Source organism: Aedes albopictus, chromosome 1 (assembly GCF_035046485.1).
Source record: "Aedes albopictus strain Foshan chromosome 1, AalbF5, whole genome shotgun sequence".
Classification (NCBI taxonomy): Eukaryota; Metazoa; Arthropoda; class Insecta; order Diptera; family Culicidae; genus Aedes; species Aedes albopictus.
Genome location: NC_085136.1, coordinates 19,477,549 through 19,497,433, shown reverse-complemented (window position 1 = coordinate 19,497,433; position 19,885 = coordinate 19,477,549). Strand labels below are relative to the sequence as shown.

The window sequence follows — 19,885 nt, the reverse complement described above, 5'->3', positions numbered from 1 at the left end:
AACTCAGACGAATCTATGAATAATACTGGAGAGAATTTCAAAAGATTCGCCAATAAAACTTTCTGGGAAGATTTCTGAGGAAATTATGAAAACATTCCCGAAACAAATTTGAAGCTAATACGCGAAACCAACCTATGTAGATTCTAAAATAAATAGATTGCTATTGGAAAGCAGAACATATTCTCGATGGCTTGCTGAAGAAAATCCAAGAAATTTTCCAAATTTTTACTGAAAGGAACCTGATGAAATTGCTAGAGGGAATTAAAAAGGATATTTATAGGGATTCTGGAGGGATCCTAGAAGCAGTGAATTTGTAAACAAAAAAGTCTTGGAAAAAGCTAAAGACATTTTCGAAGAGAATCTGCAAAGATGTCTGAGAAGAACTCTACGATAATTTTGCAAATTTCTTTGAAAAAAATCTGTGAAATTACTGAACGACGTCTGAGATAATTCATGTACTTGAAAAACCCTAGTTAATAGAACAGATTGGCGATTATCGATTCAATTACGTTCTTGAATTAGAAATTTATGCAATAGAGAATATAAACAAATTGATGACGGGAAACTTCGAATCAAGAATTGATGATGCTCATTGTAAAAATTTTAACAGAACTCTTTCCGTGGTTTCTCTACATTTTTTTTTTAATCTGATATTCTTTTTGGGGTTTTGGAGTTCCCTCTGAGGTCCTCCCAAGATTCCTTCTGTGATTCCTTCCGGGACATCAAGGGATTTCTCATGGAGTTTAGAGAATCCTCCAAGAATTCCATCTGTGATTCTCCGAATAAGTTCTGAGAAAAACCAGAAGAAATTTGCTGGAGTATTTCCTCAAGAAAAACCTGTAGGAACTTCATGAGGAATTCTATAAACAAAAACTGCAGGAGGAATTTCTCAAAATACTCCCTAATAAACTCCTGAAGGATTTTCGTTAGAAACATCTGAAAAAATTCCGGTATAAACTTCCAAAGGAATTTCAGAAGAAATCCTGAAAGCAGTTTCTGAAAGAATTCCAGATAAAACTTCGCGGGATAAGAGGAATCCCGGAAAGAGTTCCAAAAGAAATCCCGGAGGAAGAAATTTCTGACACAAGCCCAGGAAAAAATCCCGGAGGAATTACAGATGGATCTCCAGAAAGAATTCTCGCAGGAGTTCCCGAAAGAATCCTGGAAGTAGCTCTTGTGAGAAATCCCAAAAGTAGTTCATGAAAGAATCCCGGAAGAGCTCCAGGAAAAATCCCGAAGAAGTTTATGGACAATTCCTGGAAGGATCTCCATTTTTATATACAAAGATAGATTTCCAAAATAGATGAGATGATACTAAACAAATCTGTGAAAATCTGGTGTGGTCCTTGGGTAAAATCTTGAAAAATCACTGAAAGGAATATAGGAATATTTTTGGAAGACATCTAATAAAAGTATTCAAATTCCTTTCAAAAAATATTTTAAAAAAAATCTGAGAAGGGAATCTGAGACTGTTTCTGAAAAAAAAAAAACAGTTATTAGATAACGATAGTGAATAAAAAAAATCGTGAAAAATTATTTGAAACAGAGTTATCCCTCTACGGTTGGCTTTTCGGTCCAGTTAAATTATAAGCGGGGTGATACTATTTCATCCGACGTTTCGACCCTTGGTTTGGGTCTTCTTCAGGGAGGTTATAGGGATACCGCTACGTTGGTATCGCCGGTTGCTTGGCGTACCCGGATAAAAACTAACCATAGGGTATTTGGTGAAAACCATTCCTGTACCATACAGTGTACCAGCTACAATATAGTGTATTGTAATGGAATGGTTCGCTAAAAGCTTTGCACATTGGTAGCTATTATACATTTACATCCGATCTTTATGTAACAATATATTATACTGTTTTTCTTACGTTTGAACCATTCACTATTCCGAAACAATCTTTTTCCGTGCAATTTTAATTTTTTATTCAGTTTATGATTTTTTCCGTGCTTTGTTTTGTTGATGTCCGTGACATTTTTGTTGCAAAGGAAATGACAGAGAAAAAAGTGAATAAGTTGAAACATCTATTTAAAGTCAATAAAATGTTTAAATAAAGTGGTAAACCAGGTGTCCTAAGGACTGCATATCCAAGAGATATGGTGGGCTAGGTATGTAGAGTGCGATGAGAGGAATACGAATGTAGGTCAACCCGGAAAGACGCAGGCCAGATTACCGTAAATCAGTGGATGAGTTCAACAATATTCTTTCTCTTCTTCTCTCATGTGAAATTGCCTTGTACAACAACCGAATTAAATGCGATTTATCTTTGACATTTTTAACATACGGACTGGACTGGACACTGAAACGACTTCTGAAATAAGTTCGTCTTCGCTTTTTAACCTAACTTATAGTTGAATCGAACTTGACAGTTTTCTCATGAGTTGTTATGTACACATTTCATAGTTCAGTCAAATTGGAGCCTCAATATTGCAATAATGGTTAAGCACGCTGTAATGATACTTATGTACCTCGTCACCCACTTCATGCAACTACATTAGTGGTCTAATAACACTTAGCGCGCTAGGCATAGTTCCATCATGCCGCTCAAAGTGTTGCCACAAATAATGCTTAGTTTGCAAAACCCGGCTATCTGGCTGGTGGGACATGGGAGCTTAAGCTTCAACTGTTAATGCAATCAGAGGCTACTCAGACTTAGACGAGTTTAGGTTAGTTTGGCTAGAACTGCCAATATCGAAGGAACATGACGAGATAATATAACATTATATGGTTTATCTAATGTAAAACAATACAACATAACAAAAGAGAACCATTCCAAAACCATGATTAAATTTATTACCAGAAGTGAAATTACAATTAAAAACAATATATTTACGGTACATTTTATTGTTTGAAACCATACGTGTACCATACAATGTACGGTATATTAAAGCCCACGTATCAATATTTCGAACAATTCATTTACAATAAAATGTATGGTTTTGTAAAAAAATATATATGGAGAAAAATATTTTTTTATATTGTTACGATACTTAACAATCCGTATAGTATATTGTAAAAATCTCATTTACAATTCACTGTATGGTGTCTAACATTACATCTTATTGTTTTTGTATTTTTTATTTTTACAGTGGTGTTTATTGTAACAATATGGTTCTAAATAGTACTGTTACAATACAACATTCGGTTTTTCTACTGTATTTTTTATTCGGGTAGGGCTGTCGGGTTTGGTGAATTTAAGCTTGTGTTGGCTATTTGTGGGTAGATGGTGAAGGTGTAGTTTACAATTGCTTAGGTTTATATTCTGATAGTTTTTTTTCCGGCCATTAAAAATATATAAAATTTAAGCCCGGGAAAAAATATCAGAATATCAACCTAAGCAAATTCCTAAATTGAAAACGAAAATAATTACTGAAGAGAGTTTGGGCAATTGAGGCATTCCAGATGACAAAAGTACACATTCCTGTTCGAAAACAAAAATTCGATCCCAAAAAAGTCTAAAAAAAATGCAAGAGAATTCAAAATCATTTCTGAAAAAAATGATGGGATAATTTTGTCGAATAAAAATTCTCAGATTTTCGCCGGAATTTTCTTCAAACATTATGTACATTTCTGAGGTGCATATCAAAAGATTCCTAAAAGGTTCTAGTCACTTCAGGGAATTTGGTGAAATTTCTTAAAGGCATCTAGATTTCTGAAAATGATCTAAAGAGATTTTTGAAGAGAGCCCCAGCAGAGGCCCTAAGTCGTTTAATATAATGGATTTTAAGATTTTAATGATATTACAAAAAGCTACTCGATAAAATTTCTCACCGGAATCTAGAAAGTCCTAGAGAAGTGATCAAATGATTCCTGAACAAAGCAATTGAAAGGATTCTTTCGGGAATCCAAGAAGAGTTTTGCCTGGAAACCAAACTGATTTTTTTCCTGTAATCCAGACAGATTTCTTCTGAACTGCCGGCAGGACTCCTCCTCAAACCCAGTCAAGATGCCTCGGGAAATTAGACAGAATTCCCCCGAGACTCCAGTCAGGATTGCTTCAAGAATAGGATTACTTTTGAAAACCAAACATGTTTTTCTCTAGAATCTAGACTGGATTGCCGAACGACTAGGACTATTACTGGAATCCAGTCAGGATACCTCCCGCATTAAAAACATCAGTTGAAGATCGAGGCCTAATATGGCCCCATTCCTGATTATAAGAATCCAATGAAAATAGAATACATTGTTTTGTAGAATTACGATACAGTATATTGTGGCTATTACGTGGGCTATTATATAATAGACAATAAAAAAAACTATATAACTAATGGTTATGCATCATACAGTGTATCAGTCAGGTAGATTGTTATGTATCGCTCGCAACAATATAGACACATATGGATATTTTCTCGAACAAATCTGAAACACAAACCATACCATACCATTTTTAAAGTGGTCGAACTTTTCGTATAATAGAAAGTATTGTTGTAAACAATAACAATATAATTCTTTGTTATTACATTGTTACTCCAAGTATGCTTTCTTTCTGGAAATTATCCCATTTTCATCATCATCATGACATAATGTTATCTTCAGACAACAAGAAAAGTGTAGACTTCATTAAAGAACCCTTTCTTGTTGAGGAAAATCCCTGGATCAAACGTGATAGAAATCAATCGGAAAGTTCCGAAGTTCGAAGTGAACAACAATTCCAATAAAATTCGAATCACGTTTTCGTACACAGTTGTTCGGCTGGTTCAGACAACATAAACTCCGAACTGGAGTTACCTGAGCAAAGAATTTACCTACCTTTCTGTTGTTGGCCTTCTTTATTCTATTTGATTGTGGGGGATCAGCACTTTCATCCGATATAAGCAGGATGGTAAGTTATGCCGAAAAGGCAATCTTTTCCATTCTCATGTGAGAGGATGCGATGTGGGGCTGCTGTTTTGCAAATTAACTGCTTGGTGGGAGAGTACGTAGAGCAAACAAGAGATAAATTCCGTTGGTGGTAAACACAAGTGTTTTTTTGCCCTCCCGCTTGCAAGAGTTGCTGAGCTCGAAAGTAAATCATTTTAATTAGGGATCAGAGGATTTTCTTCGTCATGAGAGTTTCTGCATTATTGTCTGCCAAAGTCGAGGAAACAACCAACATGAGTACAATATATTGAATTGTAACATTACAATACAGTTTATTGTGGCTACCACACAATAAACAATAAATTAACAGTATAGTTTATGGTTACTCACCATACGATGTGTCGTAAATGAATATTAATAGATTAAAGTAACGAATAGACTGTTACGTATGATAACAATATAAAATCTAATTTATTTCGAAGAAATGTGAAACCATACATTTTACTGTTTTGATATTGTTTGAGTTTTCTATACGATATAATCGTTGAAGTATTATTGTTATGTGTTGTATTAGTATGGAAATTTTTATTCGAGAACATAAACATGTTACTGCGAATTTAATCGTTAACCATAGCATATATGGTTATTCAATGGTTATATACGATTAAACAAAGCACGTTCATGAAACGCTGGATTTATTAACCTTCAATGATAAGAATTATTGGAATATTTACCGCGCAATCAGACTAAACTTGTTGGGGAAATTTTGTAAGTGTTTCGAAGAAACAAACAATTCTCGAAGGAAGATGCCTTATATAATTTCACATCAAACTATTACTTTTCATGATTATTCTGCACTTTCTTGGCAAAGCTCGTTACTTAAGTTTCATAAAAAAAAAGACTCAATATGTTCTTCTTCATTTCCAACCCTCCAAACGTTTACGCGACCAAAGTTCCCTCACAAAGCTGCGAAGCATTTTATTTGCCCATCACGGTCCAACCATATCAGAAGGCGGCCAAAAGCCACAAAAATCAATCCCCTCCGTCAATCTAGATTTTACCGCCACGCGTCCATCAGCATTGTCGTCGTCAGTCGTAGGTTGCACGGTTGGCAATCAAACGGCGGCGGCGACGGCGGCAAGCTGATAATAAATTTCCCCACACATAAAAATAGCTGGCCCGAGTAGGAAATGGTGATGCAGTCCGAACGATAAGCGGTATCGTCCAAACATTTGAATTCTGAATGAATTATAGGGGAAATCCTGTCCGGATTCCAAGAGGAGTCCTGTCCGGATTCCAGAAGAAATCCTGTGCGGATCCTGTCCGGATTCCAGGAGGAATCCTGTCCGGATTCCAGGAAAAATTCTGTCCGGATTCCAGGGGGAATCCTGACCGGATTCCCGGAAGGAATCCTGACAGAATTCCCCCTGAAATCCGGACAGAATTCCCCCTGGAATCCGGACAGAATTCCTCCCGGAATCCGGACAGAATTCCTCCCGGAATCCGAACAGGATTCCTCCTGGAATCCGAACAGGATTCCTCCTGGAATCCGGACAGGATTCCTCCTGGAATCCGGACAGGATTCCTCCTGGAATCCGGACAGGATTCCTCCTGGAATCCGGACAGGATTCCTCCTGGAATCCGGACAGGATTCCTCCTGGAATCCGGACAGGATTCCTCCTGGAATCCGGACAGGATTCCTCCTGGAATCCGGACAGGATTCCTCCTGGAATCCGGACAGGATTCCTCCTGGAATCCGGACAGGATTCCTCCTGGAATCCGGACAGGATTCCTCCTGGAATCCGGACAGGATTCCTCCTGGAATCCGGACAGGATTCCTCCTGGAATCCGGACAGGATTCCTCCTGGAATCCGGACAGGATTCCTCCTGGAGTCCGGACAGGATTCCACCTGGAGTCCGGACAGGATTCCTCCTGGAATCCGGACAGGATTCCTCCTGGAATCCGGACAGGATTCCTCCTGGAATCCGGACAGGATTCCTCCTGGAATCCGGACAGGATTCCTCCTGGAATCCGGACAGGATTCCTCCTGGAATCCGGACAGGATTCCTCCTGGAATCCGGACAGAATTCCTCCTGGAATCCGGACAGGATTCCTCCTGGAATCCGGACAGGATTCCTCCTGGAATCCGGACAGGATTCCTCCTGGAATCCGGACAGGATTCCTCCTGGAATCCGGACAGGATTCCTCCTGGAATCCGGACAGGATTCCTCCTGGAATCCGGACAGGATTCCTCCTGGAATCCGGACAGGATTCCTCCTGGAATCCGGACAGGATTCCTCCTGGAATCCGGACAGGATTCCTCCTGGAATCCGGACAGGATTCCTCCTGGAATCCGGACAGGATTCCTCCTGGAATCCGGACAGGATTCCTCCTGGAATCCGGACAGGATTCCTCCTGGAATCCGGACAGGATTCCTCCTGGAATCCGGACAGGATTCCTCCTGGAATCCGGACAGGATTCCTCCTGGAATCCGGACAGGATTCCTCCTGGAATCCGGACAGGATTCCTCCTGGAATCCGGACAGGATTCCTCCTGGAATCCGGACAGGATTCCTCCTGGAATCCGGACAGGCTTCCTCCTGGAATCCGGACAGGCTTCCTCCTGGAATCCGGACAGGATTCCTCCTGGAATCCGGACAGGATTCCTCCTGGAATCCGGACAGGATTCCTCCTGGAATCCGGACAGGATTCCTCCTGGAATCCGGACAGGATTCCTCCTGGAATCCGGACAGGATTCCTCCTGGAATACGGACAGGATTCCTCCTGGAATCCGGACAGGATTCCTCCTGGAATCCGGACAGGATTCCTCCTGGAATCCGGACAGGATTCCTCCTGGAATCCGGACAGGATTCCTCCTGGAATCCGGACAGGATTCCTCCTGGAATCCGGACAGGATTCCTCCTGGAATCCGGACAGGATTCCTCCTGGAATCCGGACAGGATTCCTCCTGGAATCCGGACAGGATTCCTCCTGGAATCCGGACAGGATTCCTCCTGGAATCCGGACAGGATTCCTCCTGGAATCCGGACAGGATTCCTCCTGGAATCCGGACAGGATTCCTCCTGGAATCCGGACAGGATTCCTCCTGGAATCCGGACAGGATTCCTCCTGGAATCCGGACAGGATTCCTCCTGGAATCCGGACAGGATTCCTCCTGGAATCCGGACAGAATTCCTCCTGGAATCCGGACAGAATTCCTCCTGGAATCCGGACAGGATTCCTCCTGGAATCCGGACAGGATTCCTCCTGGAATCCGGACAGGATTCCTCCTGGAATCCGGACAGGATTCCTCCTGGAATCCGGACAGGATTCCTCCTGGAATCCGGACAGGATTCCTCCTGGAATCCGGACAGGATTCCTCCTGGAATCCGGACAGGATTCCTCCTGGAATCCGGACAGGATTCCTCCTGGAATCCGGACAGGATTCCTCCTGGAATCCGGACAGGATTCCTCCTGGAATTCCGGGAGGAATCCTGTCCGGATTTCGGGAGGAATCCTGTCCGGATTCCGGGAGGAATCCTGTCTGGATTCCGGGAGAAATCCAGGATTCCAGGAGGAATCCTGTCTATTTTTCAGTATTAAGTTCTGTATATTTGTCAATAAAGAAGTCTTGGCTTCCTATGGAATTCTTATTGATCTTTTGATTTGATCTTGATTTGATCTTGATTGGATTGTTAGAGGGTTCTTTATTTCATCTTAAGATTTCTTGTTGATCTTCCGACTCTATAAAACTATTTTTTTCTTCGAAACATCTTTTCATTAAAACCTGGAATCCGGACAGGATTCCTCCTGGAATCCGGACAGGATCCGCACAGGATTTCTTCTGGAATCCGGACAGGACTCCTCTTGGAATCCGGACAGCATTTCCGGGTTCCGGATTCCGGGAGGAATCTTGACCGGATTCCGGTAGGAATCCTGACCGGATTCCGGTAGGAATGCTGACCGGATTCCGGGAGGAATCCTGACTGGTTTCCGGGAGGAATCCTGACCGGATTCCGGGAGGAATCCTGACCGGATTCCGGGAGGAATCCTGACCGGATTCCGGGAGGAATCCTGACCGGATTCCGGGAGGAATCCTGACCGGATTCCGGGAGGAATCCTGACCGGATTCCGGGAGGAATCCTGACCGGATTCCGGGACGAATCCTAACCGGACTCCGGGAGGAATCCTGACCGGATTCCGGGAGGAATCCTGACCGGATTCCGGGAGGAATCCTGACCGGATTCCGGGAGGAATCCTGACCGGATTCCGGGAGGAATCCTGACCGGATTCCGGGAGGAATCCTGACCGGATTCCGGGAGGAATCCTGACCGGATTCCGGGAGGAATCCTGACCGGATTCCGGGAGGAATCCTGACCGGATTCCGGGAGGAATCCTGACCGGATTCCGGGAGGAATCCTGACCGGATTCCGGGAGGAATCCTGACCGGATTCCGGGAGGAATCCTGACCGGATTCCGGGAGGAATCCTGACCGGATTCCGGGAGGAATCCTGACCGGATTCCGGGAGGAATCCTGACCGGATTCCGGGAGGAATCCTGACCGGATTCCGGGAGGAATCCTGACCGGATTCCGGGAGGAATCCTGACCGGATTCCGGGAGGAATCCTGACCGGATTCCGGGAGGAATCCTGACCGGATTCCGGGAGGAATCCTGACCGGATTCCGGGAGGAATCCTGACCGGATTCCGGGAGGAATCCTGACCGGATTCCGGGAGGAATCCTGACCGGATTCCGGGAGGAATCCTGACCGGATTCCGAGAGGAATCCTGACCGGATTCCGGGAGGAATCCTGACCGGATTCCGGGAGGAATCCTGACCGGATTCCGGGAGGAATCCTGACCGGATTCCGGGAGGAATCCTGACCGGATTCCGGGAGGAATCCTGACCGGATTCCGGGAGGAATCCTGACCGGATTCCGGGAGGAATCCTGACCGGATTCCGGGAGGAATCCTGACCGGATTCCGGGAGGAATCCTGACCGGATTCCGGGAGGAATCCTGACCGGATTCCGGGAGGAATCCTGACCGGATTCCGGGAGGAATCCTGACCGGATTCCGGGAGGAATCCTGACCGGATTCCGGGAGGAATCCTGACCGGATTCCGGGAGGAATCCTGACCGGATTCCGAGAGGAATCCTGACCGGATTCCGGGAGGAATCCTGACCGGATTCCGGGAGGAATCCTGACCGGATTCCGAGAGGAATCCTGACCGGATTCCGGGAGGAATCCTGACCGGATTCCGGGAGGAATCCTGACCGGATTCCGGGAGGAATCCTGACCGGATTCCGGGAGGAATCCTGACCGGATTCCGGGAGGAATCCTGACCGGATTCCGGGAGGAATCCTGACCGGATTCCGGGAGGAATCCTGACCGGATTCCGGGAGGAATCCTGACCGGATTCCGGGAGGAATCCTGACCGGATTCCGGGAGGAATCCTGACCGGATTCCGGGAGGAATCCTGACCGGATTCCGGGAGGAATCCTGACCGGATTCCGGGAGGAATCCTGACCGGATTCCGGGAGGAATCCTGACCGGATTCCGGGAGGAATCCTGACCGGATTCCGGGAGGAATCCTGACCGGATTCCGGGAGGAATCCTGACCGGATTCCGGGAGGAATCCTGACCGGATTCCGGGAGGAATCCTGACCGGATTCCGGGAGGAATCCTGACCGGATTCCGGGAGGAATCCTGACCGGATTCCGGGAGGAATCCTGACCGGATTCCGGGAGGAATCCTGACCGGATTCCGGGAGGAATCCTGACCGGATTCCGGGAGGAATCCTGACCGGATTCCGGGAGGAATCCTGACCGGATTCCGAGAGGAATCCTGACCGGATTCCGAGAGGAATCCTGTCCGGATTCCGGGAGGAATCCTGACCGGATTCCGGGAGGAATCCTGACCGGATTCCGGGAGGAATCCTGACCGGATTCCGGGAGGAATCCTGACCGGATTCCGGGAGGAATCCTGACCGGATTCCGGGAGGAATCCTGACCGGATTCCGGGAGGAATCCTGACCGGATTCCGGGAGGAATCCTGACCGGATTCCGGGAGGAATCCTGACCGGATTCCGGGAGGAATCCTGACCGGATTCCGGGAGGAATCCTGACCGGATTCCGGGAGGAATCCTGACCGGATTCCGGGAGGAATCCTGACCGGATTCCGGGAGGAATCCTGACCGGATTCCGGGAGGAATCCTGACCGGATTCCGGGAGGAATCCTGACCGGATTCCGGGAGGAATCCTGACCGGATTCCGGGAGGAATCCTGACCGGATTCCGAGAGGAATCCTGACCGGATTCCGGGAGGAATCCTGACCGGATTCCGGGAGGAATCCTGACCGGATTCCGAGAGGAATCCTGACCGGATTCCGGGAGGAATCCTGACCGGATTCCGGGAGGAATCCTGACCGGATTCCGGGAGGAATCCTGACCGGATTCCGGGAGGAATCCTGACCGGATTCCGGGAGGAATCCTGACCGGATTCCGGGAGGAATCCTGACCGGATTCCGGGAGGAATCCTGACCGGATTCCGGGAGGAATCCTGACCGGATTCCGGGAGGAATCCTGACCGGATTCCGGGAGGAATCCTGACCGGATTCCGAGAGGAATCCTGACCGGATTCCGGGAGGAATCCTGACCGGATTCCGGGAGGAATCCTGACCGGATTCCGGGAGGAATCCTGACCGGATTCCGGGAGGAATCCTGACCGGATTCCGGGAGGAATCCTGACCGGATTCCGGGAGGAATCCTGACCGGATTCCGGGAGGAATCCTGACCGGATTCCGGGAGGAATCCTGACCGGATTCCGGGAGGAATCCTGACCGGATTCCGGGAGGAATCCTGACCGGATTCCGGGAGGAATCCTGACCGGATTCCGGGAGGAATCCTGACCGGATTCCGGGAGGAATCCTGACCGGATTCCGGGAGGAATCCTGACCGGATTCCGGGAGGAATCCTGACCGGATTCCGGGAGGAATCCTGACCGGATTCCGGGAGGAATCCTGACCGGATTCCGGGAGGAATCCTGACCGGATTCCGGGAGGAATCCTGACCGGATTCCGGGAGGAATCCTGACCGGATTCCGGGAGGAATCCTGACCGGATTCCGAGAGGAATCCTGACCGGATTCCGAGAGGAATCCTGACCGGATTCCGAGAGGAATCCTGACCGGATTCCGGGAGGAATCCTGACCGGATTCCGGGAGGAATCCTGACCGGATTCCGGGAGGAATCCTGACCGGATTCCGGGAGGAATCCTGACCGGATTCCGGGAGGAATCCTGACCGGATTCCGGGAGGAATCCTGACCGGATTCCGGGAGGAATCCTGACCGGATTCCGGGAGGAATCCTGACCGGATTCCGGGAGGAATCCTGACCGGATTCCGGGAGGAATCCTGACCGGATTCCGGGAGGAATCCTGACCGGATTCCGGGAGGAATCCTGACCGGATTCCGGGAGGAATCCTGACCGGATTCCGGGAGGAATCCTGACCGGATTCCGGGAGGAATCCTGACCGGATTCCGGGAGGAATCCTGACTGGATTCCGGGAGGAATCCTGACCGGATTCCGGGAGGAATCCTGACCGGATTCCGGGAGGAATCCTGACCGGATTCCGGGAGGAATCCTGACCGGATTCCGGGAGGAATCCTGACCGGATTCCGGGAGGAATCCTGACCGGATTCCGGGAGGAATCCTGACCGGATTCCGGGAGGAATCCTGACCGGATTCCGGGAGGAATCCTGACCGGATTCCGGGAGGAATCCTGACCGGATTCCGGGAGGAATCCTGACCGGATTCCGGGAGGAATCCTGACCGGATTCCGGGAGGAATCCTGACCGGATTCCGGGAGGAATCCTGACCGGATTCCGGGAGGAATCCTGACCGGATTCCGGGAGGAATCCTGACCGGATTCCGGGAGGAATCCTGACCGGATTCCGGGAGGAATCCTGACCGGATTCCGGGAGGAATCCTGACCGGATTCCGGGAGGAATCCTGACCGGATTCCGGGAGGAATCCTGACCGGATTCCGGGAGGAATCCTGACCGGATTCCGGGAGGAATCCTGACCGGATTCCGGGAGGAATCCTGACCGGATTCCGGGAGGAATCCTGACCGGATTCCGGGAGGAATCCTGACCGGATTCCGGGAGGAATCCTGACCGGATTCCGGGAGGAATCCTGACCGGATTCCGGGAGGAATCCTGACCGGATTCCGGGAGGAATCCTGACCGGATTCCGGGAGGAATCCTGACCGGATTCCGGGAGGAATCCTGACCGGATTCCGGGAGGAATCCTGACCGGATTCCGGGAGGAATCCTGACCGGATTCCGGGAGGAATCCTGACCGGATTCCGGGAGGAATCCTGACCGGATTCCGGGAGGAATCCCGACCGGATTCCGGGAGGAATCCTGACCGGATTCCGGGAGGAATCCTGTCTGGATTCCGGGAGAAATCCAGGATTCCAGGAGGAATCCTGACTATTTTTCAGTATTAAGTTCTGTATATTTGTCAATAAAGGAGTCTTGGCTTCCTATGGAATTCTTATTGATCTTTTGATTTGATCTTGATTTGATCTTGATTGGATTGTTAGAGGGTTCTTTATTTCATCTTAAGATTTCTTGTTGATCTTCCGACTCTATGGAACTATTTTATCCTTCGAAACATCTTTTCATTAAAACCTCTTCTCTTCTTTGACAGAATCTTCGTCAACCGGTCGCTCCACCTGGAGAACATCAAGTTCTATGGCTTCGACATGGACTACACCATTGCAGAGTACAAATCACCCCAGTACGAACAGCTTGGCTTCAACCTGGTCAAGGAACGCCTGGTAACGCTCGGATACCCCGTGGAGATCCTCCAGTTCGAGTACGACCCCTCGTTCCCGGTCCGTGGCCTCTGGTTCGATAGCCTCTACGGAAACCTCCTGAAGGTGGACGCCTACGGTAATATCCTGGTGTGCGTCCATGGTTTCGAGTTCTTGAAGCAGTGAGTATCTCGAGTCCTTCGAAATAGGTGATGTATCTGTAACCTCTTCTTCCATTGCAGTTCCCAGGTGTACGAACTGTACCCGAACAAGTTCCTCCAGCTGGACGAGAGCCGGGTGTACGTGCTGAACACGCTGTTCAACCTGCCGGAGACGTATCTGCTGGCCTGTTTGGTGGACTTCTTCACCAACTCGCCGCAGTATGCCGAACAGGTGGACAAAACCGGCGTCAAGTACGGCGAACTGTTCATGTCGTTCCGGTCGATCTTCCAGGACGTGCGTGGCGCAGTGGACTGGGTGCACATCTACGGGGACCTGAAGAAGAAGACTTTGGAGGTTGGTTTATTCAGTTGAAGATGATTTTTTAGCTTTATTTCGGTTTCATTCGATATTCTACAAAACACAGAGGCAAAATTTCAGTAGAAGGTCTGCAAACTTCAGTTGATATTGTGATTCAAAATCTGCGAATTTCAGTTGAAATTCTGTGAATTTCAGTTGAAATTCTGTGAATTTCAGTTGAAATTGTATGAATTTCAGTTGAAATTCTTTGAATTTAAGTTAAAATTCCTTGAATTTCAGTTGAAAATCTTTGAATTTCAGTTGAAATTCTTTGAATTTCAATTGAAATTCTTTAAATTTCAGTTGGAATTCCTTGAATTTCAGTCGAAATTCCTTGAATTTCAGTTGAAATTCCTTGAATTTCAGTTGAAATTCCTGGAATTTCAGTTGAAATTCCTGGAATTTCAGTTAAAATTCCTGGAATTTCAGTTGAAATTCAAGGAATTTCAACTGAAATTCAAGGAATTTCGACTGAAATTCAAGGAATTCCAACTGAAATTTAAAGAATTTCAATTGAAATTCAAAGAATTTCAACTGAAATTCAAAGATTTTCAACTGAAATTCCTTGAATTTCAGTTGAAATTCCTTGAATTTCAGTTGAAATTCCATGAATTTCAGTTGAAATTCCATGAATTTCAGTTGAAATTCCTTGAATTTCAGTTGAAATTCCTTGAATTTCACTTGACATTCTGTAAATATTTCGCGAAATTTTGCGAATTTCATGAAGTTTTCGAATTGAGCAAATTTCAGCAAATTGATCGTGACTTTTCTCCCCCATGATCAACAGAATCTCGATGAATACGTCAAGAAGGACGAACGGCTACCGATGGTCCTGTCACGGATCCGCGAATCTGGCGCCAAACTGTTCCTGTTGACGAACAGTGACTACAACTTCACCGATAAGATCATGACCTTCCTGTTCGATTTCCCGCACGGAGCGAAACCGGAGGAGCCTCATCGGGACTGGAAGACCTACTTCGATACCATCGTGGTGGACGCCCGGAAGCCGTTGTTCTTCGGTGAGGGAACCATCCTTCGGCAGGTGGACACAACGACGGGTGCCCTCAGGGTCGGAACTCACATGGGACCGCTGCAGGTCAATCAGGTCTACTCGGGCGGTTCCTGCGACGTGTTCACCAAACTGATCGGGGCCAAGGGTAAGGACGTTCTGTACGTGGGCGATCACATCTTCGGGGACATCCTGAAGAGTAAGAAGATCCGCGGCTGGCGTACGTTCCTGATCATTCCGGAACTGGTGCAGGAGTTGCACGTGTGGACCGACAAGTGCCAGCTGTTTGCCGAGCTGCAGCGATTGGACGTCAAGCTGGGAGATCTGTACAAAAACCTGGACTCGAGCGCCAAGGAGAAGCCGGACATCTCGTCGGTCCGGACGTGCATCCGGGATGTGACGCACAAGATGGATCTGGCCTACGGTATGATGGGATCGCTGTTCCGGTCCGGCTCCCGGCAGACCTTCTTCTCCAGTCAGGTTCGTATTGAGTCTAGGAGTGTTCTGAACTCTCGTGTAACTTCATAACCCTTGAATTGCAGGTCGTCAGATACGCCGATCTGTACGCGGCCACCATCATGAACCTGATGTACTACCCGTTCTCGTACATGTTCCGGGCGCCGGCCATGCTGCTGCCGCACGAATCGACGGTGGCGCACGAGCAGCGGTTCACCCTGGACGCCCCGATGATCCAGCGGACCCGATCGAAGAACCCGGGAACGCCCAACGATCAGCCGGCGGCGGCCGGGCTCGAGGAGGACTGCAAGGAAGTCAGTGTAAGTTTTATGATGGGGAGGGCAGGGGATGGGTTTTGCTTTGCTGGCTAAATTAATATCTGATTACGGTTTTGCACTGGATTGCAGTGGGCAATTCCAATTGTATTCCAATTGGAAGTCTTGACTGAATTCCAGTGGGAAATGTTGGCTGACTTACAGTTAGTAATTCAAATTAGATTCCAGTGAGAGAACTTGACTGGGTTCCAATGGTAAATCCTTACTGAACTACAGTGGGCTTTTCTTATTTGATTTCAGTGGGAAATCCTGACTGGATCTAAATCCTGACTCAAATTCAGTGGACATTCCTAACTGACTTACAGTTGGTAATTCAGATTGGATTCCAGTGCGCAATCTGAACCGGAATCCTGTGGACAATGCTTACTGAATTACAGTGGGTAATTCTGTTTTGATTTCAGTGGGCAATCTTGGCTGGATTAGAGTTGGAAATCCTGACTAAAGTCTGGTGGACATTGGGTAACTCAAATTGGATTCTATTAGGCAATTCTTGCTGAATGACTGTGGTCGAATTACAATATTCTGATTAGACTTCGGTGGACAATTGTGGCTGAATTCCAGTTGACAGTGGGTAATTCAGATAAGATTTCAGTGGGCAATCCCTGAGAGGGTAGCTGGAAAAAAGCGAGTCCCCTGAGAGGGTAAGCGTAAACAGTGAGTCCCCTGAGAGGGTAGCTGGAACAAAGCGAGTCCCCTGAGAGGGTAAGCGTAAACAGTGAGTCCCCTGAGAGGGTAGCTGGATCAAAGCAAGTCCCCTGAGAGGGTAAGCGTAAACAGTGAGTCCCCTGAGAGGGTAGCTGGAACAAAGCGAGTCCCCTGAGAGGGTAAGCGTAAACAGTGAGTCCCCTGAGAGGGTAGCTGGATCAAAGCAAGTCCCCTGAGAGGGTAAGCGTAAACAGCGAGTCCCCTGAGAGGGTAAGCGTAAACAGTGAGTCCCCTGAGAGGGTAGCTGGAACAAAGCGAGTCCCCTGAGAGGGTAAGCGTAAACAGTGAGTCCCCTGAGAGGGTAGCTGGAACAAATCGAGTCCCCTGAGAGGGTAAGCGTAAACAGTGAGTCCCCTGAGAGGGTAGCTGGAACAAAGCGAGTCCCCTGAGAGGGTAAGCGTAAACAGTGAGTCCCCTGAGAGGGTAGCTGGAACAAAGCGAGTCCCCTGAGAGGGTAAGCGTAAACAGTGAGTCCCCTGAGAGGGTAGCTGGAACAAAGCGAGTCCCCTGAGAGGGTAAGCGTAAACAGTGAGTCCCCTGAGAGGGTAGCTGGATCAAAGCAAGTCCCCTGAGAGGGTAAGCGTAAACAGCGAGTCCCCTGAGAGGGTAAGCGTAAACAGTGAGTCCCCTGAGAGGGTAGCTGGAACAAAGCGAGTCCCCTGAGAGGGTAAGCGTAAACAGTGAGTCCCCTGAGAGGGTAGCTGGAACAAAGCGAGTCCCCTGAGAGGGTAAGCGTAAACAGTGAGTCCCCTGAGAGGGTAGCTGGATCAAAGCAAGTCCCCTGAGAGGGTAAGCGTAAACAGCGAGTCCCCTGAGAGGGTAAGCGTAAACAGTGAGTCCCCTGAGAGGGTAGCTGGAACAAAGCGAGTCCCCTGAGAGGGTAAGCGTAAACAGTGAGTCCCCTGAGAGGGTAGCTGGAACAAATCGAGTCCCCTGAGAGGGTAAGCGTAAACAGTGAGTCCCCTGAGAGGGTAGCTGGAACAAAGCGAGTCCCCTGAGAGGGTAAGCGTAAACAGTGAGTCCCCTGAGAGGGTAGCTGGAACAAAGCGAGTCCCCTGAGAGAGTAAGCGTAAACAGTGAGTCCCCTGAGAGGGTAGCTGGAACAAAGCGAGTCCCCTGAGAGGGTAAACGAATACAGTGAGTCCCCTAAGAGGGTAGCTGGAACAAAGCGAGTCCCCTGAGAGGGTAAGCGTAAACAGTGAGTCCCCTGAGAGGGTAGCTGGAACAAAGCGAGTCCCCTGAGAGGGTAAGCGAATACAGTGAGTCCCCCGAGAGGGTAGCTGGAACAAAGCGAGTCACCTGAGAGGGTAGCTGGAACAAAGCGATTTCTCTGAGAGGGTAAGCGTAAACAGTGAGTCCCCTGAGAGGGTAGCTGGAACAAAGCGAGTCCCCTGAGAGGGTAAGCGTAAACAGTGAGTCCCCCGAGAGGGTAGCTGGAACAAAGCGAGTCACCTGAGAGGGTAGCTGGAACAAAGCGAGTCCCCTGAGAGGGTAAGCGTAAACAGTGAGTCCCCTGAGAGGGTAGCTGGAACAAAGCGAGTCACCTGAGAGGGTAGCTGGAACAAAGCGAGTCCCCTGAGAGGGTAAGCGTAAACAGTGAGTCCCCTGAGAGGGTAGCTGGAACAAAGCGAGTCCCGTGAGAGGGTAAGCGAATACAGTGAGTCCCCTGAGAGGGTAGCTGGAACAAAGCGATTTCTCTGAGAGGGTAAGCGTAAACAGTGAGTCCCCTGAGAGGGTAGCTGGAACAAAGCGAGTACCCTGAGAGGGTAAGCGAATACAGTGAGTCCCTGAGAGGGTAGCTGGAACAAAGCGAGTCCCGTGAGAGGGTAAGCGAATACAGTGAGTCCCCTGAGAGGGTAGCTGGAACAAAGCGAGTCCCCTGAGAGGGTAAGCGTAAACAGTGAGTCCCCTGAGAGGGTAGCTGGAACAAAGCGATTTCTCTGAGAGGGTAAGCGTAAACAGTGAGTCCCCTGAGAGGGTAGCTGGAACAAAGGGAGTCCCCTGAGAGGGTAGGCGTAAACAGTGAGTCCCCTGAGAGGGTAGCTGGAACAAAGCGAGTCCCCTGAGAGGGTAAGCGTAAACAGTGAGTCCCCTGAGAGGGTAAGCGTAAACAGTGAGTCCCCTGAGAGGGTAGCTGGAACAAAGTGATTCCCCTGAGAGGGTAAGCGTAAACAGTGAGTCCCTTGAGAGGGTAGCTGGAACAAAGCGAGTCTCCTGAGGGGGTAAGCGAATACAGTGAGTCCCCTGAGAGGGTAGCTGGAACAAAGCGAGTCCCCTGAGAGGGTAAGCGTAAACAGTGAGTCCCCTGAGAGGGTAGCTGGAACAAAGCGATTTCTCTGAGAGGGTAAGCGTAAACAGTGAGTCCCCTGAGAGGGTAGCTGGAACAAAGGGAGTCCCCTGAGAGGGTAGGCGTAAACAGTGAGTCCCCTGAGAGGGTAGCTGGAACAAAGCGAGTCCCCTGAGAGGGTAAGCGTAAACAGTGAGTCCCCTGAGAGGGTAAGCGTAAACAGTGAGTCCCCTGAGAGGGTAGCTGGAACAAAGCGAGTCCCCTGAGAGGGTAAGCGTAAACAGTGATTCCCCTGAGAGGGTAAGCGTAAACAGTGAGTCCCTTGAGAGGGTAGCTGGAACAAAGCGAGTCTCCTGAGGGGGTAAGCGAATACAGTGAGTCCCCTGAGAGGGTAGCTGGAACAAAGCGAGTCCCCTGAGAGGGTAAGCGTAAACAGTGAGTCCCCTGAGAGGGTAGCTGGAACAAAGCGATTTCTCTGAGAGGGTAAGCGTAAACAGTGAGTCCCCTGAGAGGGTAGCTGGAACAAAGGGAGTCCCCTGAGAGGGTAGGCGTAAACAGTGAGTCCCCTGAGAGGGTAGCTGGAACAAAGCGAGTCCCCTGAGAGGGTAAGCGTAAACAGTGAGTCCCCTGAGAGGGTAAGCGTAAACAGTGAGTCCCCTGAGAGGGTAGCTGGAACAAAGTGATTCCCCTGAGAGGGTAAGCGTAAACAGTGAGTCCCTTGAGAGGGTAGCTGGAACAAAGCGAGTCTCCTGAGGGGGTAAGCGAATACAGTGAGTCCCCTGAGAGGGTAGCTGGAACAAAGCGAGTCCCCTGAGAGGGTAAGCGTAAACAGTGAGTCCCCTGAGAGGGTAGCTGGAACAAAGCGAGTCCCCTGAGAGGGTAGCTGGAACAAAGCGAGCCCCTGAGAGGGTAGCTGGAACAAAGCGAGTCCCCTGAGAGGGTAAGCGTAAACAGTGA

The 19,885-nt window shown here is 48.4% G+C and overlaps 2 protein-coding genes and 1 long non-coding RNA gene across 6 annotated transcripts in view; 2 read left to right on the top strand and 1 right to left on the bottom strand.

The window, feature by feature from the left end:
• Positions 1 to 6,061, bottom strand: part of LOC134284822 (uncharacterized) — an 85,436-nt gene extending 79,375 nt beyond the window's left edge. The window contains exon 1 of the long non-coding RNA XR_009995955.1: positions 2,342 to 6,061. This is a non-coding gene — a long non-coding RNA (uncharacterized LOC134284822). The remainder of the gene's footprint in view (positions 1 to 2,341) is intronic.
• LOC134284823 (uncharacterized) overlaps positions 1 to 19,885 on the top strand; it is a 496,062-nt gene that overhangs the window by 420,013 nt on the left and 56,164 nt on the right. The gene's annotated exons all lie outside the window — the stretch shown is intronic.
• Positions 1 to 19,885, top strand: part of LOC109408929 (cytosolic purine 5'-nucleotidase) — a 168,403-nt gene that overhangs the window by 143,965 nt on the left and 4,553 nt on the right. For all 4 annotated transcript variants that reach the window (XM_029855772.2, XM_019682322.3, XM_062844132.1 and 1 more), the window contains 4 exons: positions 13,512 to 13,799; positions 13,860 to 14,133; positions 14,924 to 15,625; positions 15,688 to 15,921. In XM_029855772.2, the coding sequence (XP_029711632.2) occupies positions 13,512 to 13,799; positions 13,860 to 14,133; positions 14,924 to 15,625; positions 15,688 to 15,921 (1,498 nt within the window). The remainder of the gene's footprint in view (positions 1 to 13,511; positions 13,800 to 13,859; positions 14,134 to 14,923; positions 15,626 to 15,687; positions 15,922 to 19,885) is intronic.